This window comes from Lissotriton vulgaris, chromosome 2_1 (genome assembly GCF_964263255.1).
Source record: "Lissotriton vulgaris chromosome 2_1, aLisVul1.2, whole genome shotgun sequence".
Classification (NCBI taxonomy): domain Eukaryota; kingdom Metazoa; phylum Chordata; class Amphibia; order Caudata; family Salamandridae; genus Lissotriton; species Lissotriton vulgaris.
Window position 1 is genome coordinate 512,445,228 of NC_141687.1, and position 12,516 is coordinate 512,457,743.

Consider the following 12,516-nt stretch of genomic DNA (forward strand, 5'->3'; position numbering starts at 1 on the left):
AAGCTATTGCCAGAGTCACATGGTGCCAGGCTAATATGGCGCCGAGGATCGAACCGTGATCCCCAGATTCCAGCGTCAGTCGCCTTAACGCCACACCCCTTTCCAATAGAAGGCCTTAGAAGGGTGTCTAAGGGAAAAGGAGTCAACCCCTCCTTTAGTAGGAGGAACAGGAACCTCCTAAGTTGGCGGTAGCTCCGTTTACAATATATTGGAAAGAGCCAAAGAGGCTAATGGGAACGAAGGTAATAATACCAGCACACCAAAGCGCCTGAAGGAACCCTTGCACGGAGAGCTCCAGAGTGAGCTTCAAGGGGAAGTATGTGAAAAATTGCACCCTCAGACAATGCCAGAGAACGAGATAATGGATGAACCCCCTGAGGCATAGGGGAACGGAAGTGCAGCTGGAACCGGCCCTGATATTGTGTATTCCCGAAAAGGGACCGGAAGCAGAAACCCTGAAGCATAAGGGGTTATAGGCGAAAATGGCGATAAGAAGGTGCAAACGTAAAGGACCGTTATTATGACGTATCCCCGGGGGTCTAGGGGAAGGCTAAACTTGCCCCAAAAACTCCAGATACCTTGCCACAAAGTTAATGGTGAACGACCCCCCATGTGGCATGGATAAATCATCCATTTCCCAGAAAAGGGATTTACATCTCTTGGAGGAGAAGGGGTGAAAAACGTACCCAAAACCGTATCGTGGACCCTGCAACCCGCGGAGTCCCCAGAGAGACCGAACTATCTAGTACGACAGTGCTGGATAAATCCATCGTATTTAAGATCTAGAATCAGGCGGGAGTGGATGTCAATGGTAGGAAGAAGACCGACCTTGGCGGTAGGAGAAATGAAATAGGAAAAAAGAAAAAGGATAAGAAACAAGACAAAACAACAACGCCCAAAGGATATGCGTAAATAATAATGATGGGCGGTCATAGGGCTTACCACACCGTGTTGAGGACTGTATACCTGGGGCCCTGGTGACCGACACTGGGATGGAAAAATCCCGATTGGCACCAAGTGCATTCTGGGGTGAATGCTCCTTTAATGTACGTTTCATCCTCCTTGTAACTCACCCAGCCTTGTAAGGGTGTCCGAATGTAATATTGTAGTGCCAAGCACCAATCACGCCCGTGTTAGGGTGTCAGAATGTAATATTGTAGTGCAAGGCACCAATCACGGAGGAGTAAGAGGGGGAGCCAACCCTTTGCACACCAGAAGTGAAATTAATAATATAACCGGCTCCTCAGCAGAGCTGTAGTCGAAATCATTGCAGCCCACAAGGGCGTAAGAGCCATGTCTAGTTATAAGGAGCGTGTGCGCACTCCGAGGGCCCTCCTGTTGTTACAGCCGGTAAGGCGTAAGTCAAAAAATTGCTCCGTCTGAACTTGAAGCATTAGGAGCCTAGGAGCAATTTGGGAACACGAGCGAAGGGCGTAATCCAAACTGGTATAAGTGGAACCTGATTGGGTTACGCCCCCCGGCTCGTAATCGTCTCTAATCCGCACTCAGCCACTTGGGAAGGCCTGTCGCGGATACGCGAGAAACTGCGCCATGATAGGAAGTAGTCCCCGATGTACTCATGGAAGTACATTGTGAAGGTACTAGTTTGGGACAATATATAGTACCTACCTGCACTGAATACGTAACCCTTGGCATTAGTAAGATACCTTACCATCACCCGACAGTGGTGTAGTAGTAACGCTGGAACCCCAGAGCGGGGCCAAGCTCTCCCAGCCCCGTCTGGATTTAGCGTCCAGTTGGGCCATCGTATGTAGAGTCAATCTATAACATGAGAGCACGCCATCTCCACACCAACGTGAGCGTCTTAAGGCTGCGTGACTGGAAGTGTTAACCATTTCGTGTTATGACACAAAGACATCGTCTAGGCAGTTGAGGCATGAAGCTTATAATGCAAATTGCACAGGCATTGCAACTAGAAGCGCACATTGGTAAAACTCCACCGGTCAAGGAACATTTCAAGTATCCCGCCCGTGGGCGAAAACAATTCCTGTCGGGAACACTTAGTAAGCGTGAGAAACCAAGGGACAGTAAATAACACAGAAAAGCTGCAAGGTCCCTTCTATTACAGGTGGAAATACATATGAACACATATAACAGAGATCCGTCAGGCCTTTATTGTAAAAGGGGTGTAAAACGGGTATAAAAACTAAGTCTAATAAGGCCACCCGCGTTGAGGATAGACCGCCGTATTTTGATCTTAATTTGATTTTGATTTTGACTTAAGACTGACTGCTCCTCCAAAGACACCTCCAAATCTAATTCACACCCTCGCTATCTTCTGAAGGAAGACCTCCCATTATCGAAAAGTCTATTGTCCTGGACTATGGAAGTTCCTTCCGAGTGTGTTCTGGTAGTTTGAATGTTTACCATTTTTTCCAGTATTATCCTTGTACCGGTGTATGGTACCCTTTTGTAACTTGCACATGTCACTTTTCTCTTGTAACACACTGTTTGCTACCTCTCACATTTTGTTTGCTTTAGATACTTGCACAAGTGCCACCATTGCCTACGTAACGTTTGTTCTTGTGCTGGAGTGTCTGCCATTTATTGCAGTATTATACCTCTACTTGTACTTTGTATGCTTTTGTAGCCTGCACACATATCACTTTTTAGGTTTCGACCTGGCGAGGGGCACACAGTGCCCCTCCCAGATCGAAAACTTTTGTCTACAGTAGGGATGTTCGGACCGCCTCTGTTTCCCATTGGCTAGCTCCATAAATGGAGGCTAGCCATTGGGAGACAGAGGCTGTCAATCACGCTTTCTCGGGAAAACGCGATTCGGGGGCGTTTCTCGGGCTTTTTTTAAGTCCCGCCCCTTTGTCCCGGGCCGCGCTGTGATTGGCTGCCGGCCCGGTACACCCCCGTGACATCATTTCACGGGCCGCGCTGTGATTGGCTGCCGGTCCGGGACACCCCCGTGACGTCAGCCAATCACAGCACGGCCCGGGACCTGACTTGTTTTATTATCTCGCCCCCTCACCAAAGCAGGACCACCTTACACTTATGACACATCTCTAGTGTGTTAGGAACTAGGTTTAGCGCCATGCCTCCAGAGGACTACAAACTGGTAGAACATTAATGCATGGCCAGGGATTGTGAAATCCACTGATGCGAGTACTTTTGAGATGGTCCCTGAGGCTCGTAACAGGCCATCTCATACGTAAGCCATTGCTTGGCTTACTGTTCTTGACACGTGACCACGCCCCCCTTGTTTCATTTTGGTTCCTGGTTGCTGCGCGTTTGGTGTATTGTCCAGCTCTCCGTCCCGTCTTTAATTATGGGTTTATCTAGCCTTGGCCCCGGACTCCTGCGGACCTCCTTGGCCCCCTTTCAAGAGAGGTACATTCCTGTTGGCGTGCACGTCGCTGTTCCGCTCCGCCCGCTTCTAAGCCGGTCAGTGCACCACACCTTTAATTTTGGCATCTCCCTTTCGCCTTTATTCGAGTTGCTGCTCCGCTCCTGTGAACTTGGAGCCGGCCAGCACGCGACCCCCCCCAGCCTCATATTTCTTTGCTCGTGAGCTCTGCCTGCACGCGCATTGCTGCTACGCTCCTAATTCCTGAGCCGGTCAGCACGCCGTGTCATAGGTGTCACTCCTCAGAGTTCCCATCATTTCTTTTTATCGTATGTTTTGCTGCTCCGCTCACGTACTCAAGCTGAGCCGGCCAGCACACTACGTTTTGGAGAATTGTTTCCTGTACACACTCACGTTGTTGCTCCGCTCTGCCCGCTACTTTGAGCCAGTCAGCACATGATTTTTCAAAGGCACTTTTTGTGTAGTTTCCCAGTCATATTATCCCATTCCCTTCGGCCCTATAACTCATCTATAGAACCTTGAACCTTCCCTATCCCTCTCAGTTGTTTTATACACCACCACCCAATATCCTCCTACAAACCTGGCAGAGTGATGGATGAGAGTATCCCCTTAGTGTAGTACATGCAAAACAGAAACATCCTAGATACATCAACTACTGGCTCCTGTTTCTTTCACGATGTTCAGGGATTTTCCTCTCTCCCTTGGCCTTGTTTTTTTAGCCGTCTCTCTCCCGCCCGCCCACTGTCCGTGCCTCCTCCCTCCCGCCCGCCCACTGTCCGTGTTCGATGCCTTCATAAATAAAAGAAATAAATAAAATCCCCCTCCCTCCCGTTGTCCTGCCTTCTCCCTCCCGCCCGCCCACTGTCCGTGCCTCCTCCCTCCCGCCCGCCCACTGTCCGTTTCCGATGCCTTCATAAATAAAATCCCCCTCCCTCCCGTTGTCCTGCCTTCTCCCTCCCGCCCGCTGTCCGTGCCACCCCCCGCCCACCCACTCTCCGTGCCACCTCCCGCCCTCCCACCCACTGTCTGTGATGCTGTGAGGAGAGGGGAAGGTGTGTGGGAGGGGCAGGCACGAGACGGCACGTGCCGTGCCTGGAGAGAGGAGCGTGGTGCGCGAGACCGGGGGACATGCACTTCTCCATCCCAGAGACCGAGACCCACAGCGGGGAGGGCGGGTCCTCCTACGTGGTGAGTGATTGGGTCCCTGAGGGCGCCCGTGCCTCTCACCCCTCTGCTTTACTCTGTGCCCTTCTCACCCCACCTATCTCTGGCTGTCCCGCTGTCTGTCTGCGGGTGTTGTCACCCTCTCCTCCTGTGTCCAGCTGGCGGTGCTCCTTTTGATTTTGATTATCCTGCATCTCTCGTGCCCGTCACCCCTCTTCTTACCCCGCCCCCATCATGCCGGTACATGAGCATCCTCCTGTCTGTACCCCCACTCCCCCTCTGCAGGGCCAGTCTCCCCTTCTGCCTACAATAGACTAGAGTCGACTCTGCACTGGCATGGCTTCCGTTCTGTTGTGCCCGAACACCATGCAGCAGCCGGTGCCCACGTGAGGGCCACAGTGCCCGGGAGGCTCTCAGCACATCCCTTGGCGCCTACCTACCGACTGCCCCCAGTGCCACGTTAAGGAGGCGGAGTCATCCCCCACCTGCCCCCCAAGTCTGCCCCGTTCGTCAGAGCATCAGATGCATTTTTAATATTATTTACATAGCGCTACCCGTACCCCCTTGTGGCCTGAAGCGCTTCCTCACTTCTTAAGTGGCTACTCTGTGTATGTCTAGCGCTTCCTGGCCCTGTCCTGGTCACGGAAGCGCTACCGTTTTCACTGACCCCCTGGGCGCTTTTCGTGGTGCAGGATTCGTAGCCTGTTGCTTGTACATTGGCCTCTGTGGGGTAATTGGGTGCAGCATGGAAGGTTTTGTATGTAGTGCTCGCAGCTACAAGTTTTATCTTTGAAATGCTGCAAAGAGCGAGTCATCTTATAATACAAACTTGGAGTGCAGCATTTTATTAGCCTCAGAAGGATGAAAGGCCCAAGTGGCTCCTCCAGCGTGTAAGCTGCAGGTTGCAGATACATCTCACTTTCAGGCGCATTAACCCACTGAGCTATGCCAACGGGCTTTCCTGCTGTTTCTGTTTAGAGATCGGATGCCTGATGGTGAACTTTAACTGCAAGTCCTGCCTGGCTTCCTCCCGCCACACTGGCCCCGGGGATCTCACGGGCCGTTTACAAAATATGAACCAAACAATGCAATCCACTAAATATACCATAATGCACCTTGACACCACGATCTTCGCCCTGCTCACCTGGCTCCGGCCTCCATCCGGAAGGCCTGTCCTGCAGCGCTCCGTGGGCCCCCTGCCGGGGCTGGCCCCCTCCTTCTGAGCCCCTCCCCCCGTCACTCACCTCTTGGTGGGAGCTGATTTAGAGGCTGTTTCAGTTTATTTACTGCCTTTCACTGAGTGAAACGCAACCTTTGACCCCGCGCACTCGCCAGGATCAGCAGGGGACGATCATCACCTGGGAGGGAAGGAAGGAACAGGGGGCTATAATTACAAGGAAATGGCGCAGCGGGGTGTTGCGGCCAATTTAGCTGTGCCATGCCGCGTCATTTAAAACAAGCGCTGGCGTTGCCAATAGGTTTCGCATTTGGAACTATTGGTTTTGTAAATGACATTTTATATTTATATATCGTTATTGGCATGGTCAATAACAATATATAAATATAAAATGTCATTTACAAAACCAATAGCTCCAACTTTCCAAAGGCGAAACCTATTGGCAACGCCAGTGCTTGTTTCTCCTGTAATGTACCGATTGCTACCTCATGTATTTTGGTTGCTCACTATTGTCATTTTTTATCATGTAACTTAACGTTTGCTTTTGTAATTTGTTAATTTGCAATTGTTTCCTCTTGTATCATTACTGGTCCTAAAGTGAAGCGCTCTGACACCTTCGGGTAAAGTCCGCGCTATATAAAATCGCATAAATAAATAAATACATACATAAATAAAATAAAAATAAAAGCCGAAATTGCAACTATGCCGAACCCGGGATTGAACCCGGGTCCTCCAACTCTGCAGTCAAACGCTCTCCCAACTGAGCTACTGAAGCGTGCTTGAAATATGAGGACTCACGCCTGGACTTGTCTGGCTCCGCCATGAAGCCTCGTGCACCGAGCCTTCCACAGACGGCTCCGCCCCTGTGACGTAGGGGGGGCAAACCGCCATGGGGGAGCGACGGATAATAGCTTGGTTCTGAGAATCATTGTACCCTGTGACGTAGGGGGGGCAGCCACTCACGGGGACCCAATGATTCTCAGAACACCGGCAACATAGAACGTAACACGGAAGTGATTTGTCTTGCGTCATGACGCTGGTGACGCACTCCTACCAGGCTGCTCTGCTGCCTTACGCATCCCCGCCTCCGAAGCATCCGGGTCTTGCCGTCTCACTCTGTCACTATGGTCATGGCGGAGGGGACGGCAGTGCTGCGGAGGAACCGGCCCGGCACAACGGCTCAGGTACAGAAACGCATATTATCAGCGGAAACAGGTCTCCTGTGGGCAGCAGACACGTTGGAGGCGGGGTAATGGAGGCGACGAGCTTTCTGACCCTTCTTGGATGCTTTTTCTGACTCAGAACAGGCTGGTGGTCGCGGGGGAGGGCAGGACTGGGCCTGGACTGTTCTAATTTGGAGTCACTGAGCTCCAATGATGTGAAGAAGATCTGTCAGTGGTACCAGGCAAAGTGCAGGGATAGCACGGCTATCCTCGTCAAGGGCTCGCTGTATGTCCACTGGGACCTTCTCAGAGAGTCATCCCACCCGCTGTGGCCTGTCACGGCTATTAATGGGAGCAGACTTCGCAAGCATTGACCACCCACGGTCTTTCTCAATGCGTTGTTTTACACAATTATAGTTGCCATCCCAATTGATGACGTCGGTGGCCTAGCTATTTGCTTCCGAGCCAAGGGATTAGAGTTCTAGTTAAAAGATCTGCTTTTCTAGGTAGAACTGTCACTTGCTGTCAATTAACATTGAGAATGTCGTGAGAGGTCTGATCTTGGTTGTATTGCAGAGAACTCCACACAGTATATCGTTCACTCGAGATCCACGGAACGTAGACATCAGGAGTGCTTACTATGAAAACACAACACTTCTGTGTTGTGGTACTGTTTTTGTCTTTTGAGCCGGGTACTGTTGCTTTTTAGGGTAAACCTATCTAAAGAGAAACAAAGGAGAAAGGAGAATTAGTAATACTGTGGCCGCTATATAAAGCACTTATCCAATGTGCTTTGGTGCACTGCGTAAATTATTTGTTTGCTTACCGGGGATCAAACTACCCTTTTCTTAAGAAAAATGTTTGAACTTGAAGTAGTATCTTATTTTTTCCGGGTTTCCCCCACCGTTAAGGGCGCCGAAAGTATGTTCGAATTTGCCAGAGAATTCCTATAGATTGTTTGTTGGCTGCTGCACATGTGCTGCAAAGTCCACATTATACAAGCACAGCTGATTACTTCTGCATTTGTTTTGAAGAGGACTCGTTATGCCAGCACCGAATACAGTGTACTGACTACCTGCAGGAAAAAACATTTCCAATTTGGCATTCTATGCATGGTATGGTAAGCCCTTTTGGGCATGCATTCATCATTTCTGAATCTGATGTTTTTCTTTTGGCCTAGGATGATCTTTAAGTATGTTTTTTTAAATTCTTTTTTTGTTATGGTGCCCCAAGGTACTGCAGTGAAATAACAAGATATTAGTTATTAGAACTATCCTGCTGCTTTTTTAAGACTCTACAGATTTCAGCGCCATGATGCTCCCCTGGGAGCGAACGCTTGCGCTTTACAAATGCTCATAAATATCAAAATTTCCCTCTATTCTAGCATCTAACAAACTTATAATACTTAGATTTGCCATCTACGTAATCACTATTTCTTGTTATCCCCACCTTCCAACCGTAGGATGGATCTGGTGAATTATGTAAATACGTACGTATCTGGTGAATGATGTAAGTGATTCCGAAACTAAGTTACTGAGAAATGCACTCCCCATATTTTATTATTGTGTAATGTATTTTTTTCATAGTATTCAATCAACTGATCGCCATGTCGGAGCACAATATGGAGAATAGGCAGGCAGTGGGGCTTATTAAAATGCCCATGAACATATGTGGATCTGTAATTGTCTCCCGGCGTGGAAAACTTTGAAGGCGAGGGGCTTTACTAATTAAGTTCCAGTCTGGGGCATTTGACTGGCAAGGAGTTGTAAAATGGTCACTTGGGAACTAATGCAGAAGGCCTGTTTGATTGCAGAGTTATAGCTGTAAGGCTAGCGACAAAGATACTGAGGAAGTCTTGATCCATTCTCTGTGTCTGAGGAAGGTAGCTTAAGTGAAACGAGCCATACACCTGGTGAGTTCTACTTCCAAATCCTTTAAGCTCGGTAGGCTGAATGGTCAGTACGTTTTCTAAAGAGGATCTGGGGTAGGCAGCTCCTGGTAGCTCTCTACCTACCTGTAAGTAGATCTCCTGTATGCAGCCCATTCTACTAAATTCGAGGCTATAGTTTGGATAAATTAACATACGTATTACAGAATTGAAAATTGTGCTTTCAATGTGAAAACGTGTGTACTTTCAGAGCTCATTAATTGGAGAAAAATGGTTGAATTTCCAAAATATGTGTTCATTCCAAGTTGATAAAACCTTTCATTATAACTGGCAACACTGGCTGATGCTCTGAGGTAATCACCGTGGTAGTCTTGCATAGGGTGGTTGCTAACGTAAAGTTATGTATACAACACTAATAATATTAGCAGCTCAGCATGATATTCATTGAACATAATTCGCTCTTATTACAGAAAAGGTTGAAGACCTCTAATCTAGGGTGTCTGGATGGCTACTAAAGCTATGAGTCTTGTCAGTTAGCCTGGTGCTTGGCTGTGAACAGCCTTGTGTACAGTGGATTGTGTTTTGAAGTTTTGTAATGGACTCTCTCTTTGATAAGATGCCAGTGTAGTAACTGACATCGGTGGTATTGCGACAATTATGTTTTAGGGCACAAATGGGCCTAGCTGTTTGCAGTTCATTTACCATTTTTTGGGAAGGGCTGTCATAATGCTGTGGCAGAAAGCCAGACATGAGAACACCATGGTGATGATTAGTTAAATCTTTTAGAGGGATTAGTGGCAAAGGAGAATGGATTGAAGCATGCAAACATGCTAGGATGCACTTAGGTTAATTGAATTCACGAGAGAACTAAAAGTTAAATTACTCTAAAGGAAAGCACCTATGTTTTTAACGTTTTCGTCTGCTGTTGAAGGCGGGCACTGGGAATCTGGCCAAGAGAAAAGGATGAGTAAATGATCAGCTGCGCCGACTAACATACTTCAGACTTATGATAGGTTATGCAAAGTCAGTTATGGTGCACCCAGTCTGGCATTTTCTTTCCCAGCACTTAGATACTTTAAGGTGAACCGTCAGCCTTTCTTCTATTTTGTTGAGTAACTGCATATCCTCTGCAGACATCCAGTAGTCTACTTTGGGAACATCCATGGTGTATGCCACAGTGGTCAGGTAAACACCGAAAGGATTGGGAGAGTGCAGAACCTTGAGGAACCATGCACATAATAGATGTTGACAAGAAAGGGGGAGTAAAAAGAACTTTACTTGATGGCCAAGAAAGAGGTCAACCATGTGAAGTCTATGCCCCTAACTACTAACGTGACACAAGGCAGTTGAGGATGATTTTAAGAGTGTTGGCATCAAACACAGACCAACGATCAGAGTGTGTCTGTGAGTACGCTTGATTTCTGTCTCTTGGAGTGAGCTGCTCTTCACTGATGCCTAGGATGCCAGTTTCATTGCACGAATTGTAGACCGTCAATAATTTCTTTCAAAATGGGAGGGAAAGTTTGATATATCCATTAATTATGGTTACTTTACAATGCAGGGAAGCACTTGGATATGTCTGACTGTGGACAAGATCTTGGCATCAACATTTGTTTTTCGCGAATCAGATTTACATTTTGTAACCAATAAAAACAAGAATGTGGATCTAGCCTCCAGCTCACTTCTCTGCTCAATGTATAGGGAAAAGAGCAATGCCAAAGTGGCTGAACAAAAATCACAAAGATTTTTGATCTCCTCAATACAGATGTATACCTACACATAGACCTGCTGAGCTTGTTAACTGCTGTTCTGACTAATGCTGCTTGACTGATGTGCTAAGTATATAGGTGAGCAACCCAATATACCCTTGCGGGCTCGGGCAGAACTTGTTATAAGAGAAATGGCCAGCAAGGGTTTTTTTGGTTTTTATATTTCTCAGCACTGTTAGGACTTGTTGTAGATAATCAGAGTACCTAAAGCTGAATTTAATCAGTGGCTGTCCTATGTTTAACTATTTCGAAAAAGAATCAAAACAGTGTTACCACACTAACACAATATATACATTTTTTGATAAAAATGCAAGAAACCAGGGTTTTTGTGTTGTCTGAAAGTTATTATTTGATTTCAAGACCAAAACATATATTTTTATACAGAAAAGATAAACATTCATCTAAAAATAGGGTACATACATAGATACAAAGTGGATATTCAAGGTATCGGTTGTTACCTCCTTTGATCTATCCAAATTATAAGTCCAGACTGCTTTAAACACAATAATACATTGATTTCAACTCAATAATCAGAAGAAAATCAAAGATGACATAAAATTCAAAAATGCAGAGTTGGACTGAATAGTCGACGTTTCGGTCTTTTTGGAGTTTTTCATAAGACCATCATCAGGACAAAAATAATTCTATATACAATAGATGACCCTCTGTAAAGAAAACAACATTATATTACAATATATACATATATATACAAACACCTGGTTACAAATCTATACACAATTTTTATTAGAAAAAAATCTAAATTTATTTACATTCTTAAATGCCTATTACTAGGTTGCTTAAAAAAGTCGGTGTGGCGACTAGAAAACAGAAAAAACGAATTTTAGAAAAAATATGGTCAAAGATCCAAAATATTCAATCAGTGGTATTTTTAACTCACTTTTGTTTAGTTAGAGACACGTCACTATTATATTCAGGACGGCAGCAGCGCTTTCAATTGTGGCGTTGATGCGAGGCAAAGAGAGAAATCTTTTCATGCCAAAGTTTTACTGCAAGAGATGGGGGCAAACGGTAAGCTATCTTCCCACCACAGTTTAAAAAAACATTTGCATGGACTGTCAAACGAAACGGGGGGGGGGGGGGGGGGCTTATTGATTTACCTCATATTATATACAGGAGTGCTGTCAACAGTTTTCTGACAGGGTGTCCAAATTCGATCAATTCCAGAACACTTGTATATTTCTAGTTGGATAAAGAAATATATATACGAGTTTTTTAGATTCACATTATGTTATTGTTGGTTTACAACTATATTGCACATCTCTATTCTAGCTAGAAAAGGCCTTTATCTATTCATGAGCAACCTGAGCGTAGTTAACTAGTAGTTGTCAGTTAATAATACTAGTTCACAAAAGATGTTAGAACTGCTATTGGCAGCAAGTTGCAACGTTTATTGGGTTTTACTTGTGGCTTTTCAAGTAGCTGTAAGCGCCTTCTTCTCTAGACAATTAAAAAAGACATCAGGGACGTCAGGGTAAAAGTAAGGTTCCCTGAAAATTTATGTATAAGTGTGCTACTCGGGGGACCGAGGTATTCTAGCTTAAGTAGTGGAACAACTAAGCATTAGAATCTTCGCAAATCGCTTTAGCCAAAATTACGATAAGGGAGATCTTCTTTTTGAATCACTTACTTCGAATCTCGATCGTAACCGCGCCAAAACTCCAAACGAATCAGGTTAGGGCTTACAACAATGTTTGCGTATTGGTGCTTGTTTATAAAGCGTCACACTTATCAACGGGTCGCGTGTTATCGCGAGATTACACAATGGGAGCAGTTACTATGTTTAACGTGTAACGAAGGCGGCCATTTTAACCTATGCAATTCACCTATGGTGAACCAATATTTTATCTGCGATGTAGTTACTCGATTGCCCTTCAACAAGTAGACATTGGTTACTAGAGTTTGAATCGAATGTAATCTCAAATATTACGTAATTAATTTACAAAAAAGTTTTCAAAAAAGATGTAGTCAAGCAATAAGACATATTATGACAGTATTGG

At 46.0% G+C, this 12,516-nt stretch overlaps 1 protein-coding gene across 1 annotated transcript in view; it reads left to right on the forward strand.

The window, feature by feature from the left end:
- Window positions 1–6,592: 6,592 nt before the first annotated feature.
- The window catches only part of MOB4 (MOB family member 4, phocein), a 133,019-nt gene continuing 127,095 nt past the window's right edge, over window positions 6,593–12,516 (forward strand). The window contains exon 1 of the mRNA XM_086955425.1: window positions 6,593–6,862. Coding sequence (XP_086811551.1) covers window positions 6,803–6,862 — 60 coding nt within the window. The 5' untranslated portion in view covers window positions 6,593–6,802. The remainder of the gene's footprint in view (window positions 6,863–12,516) is intronic.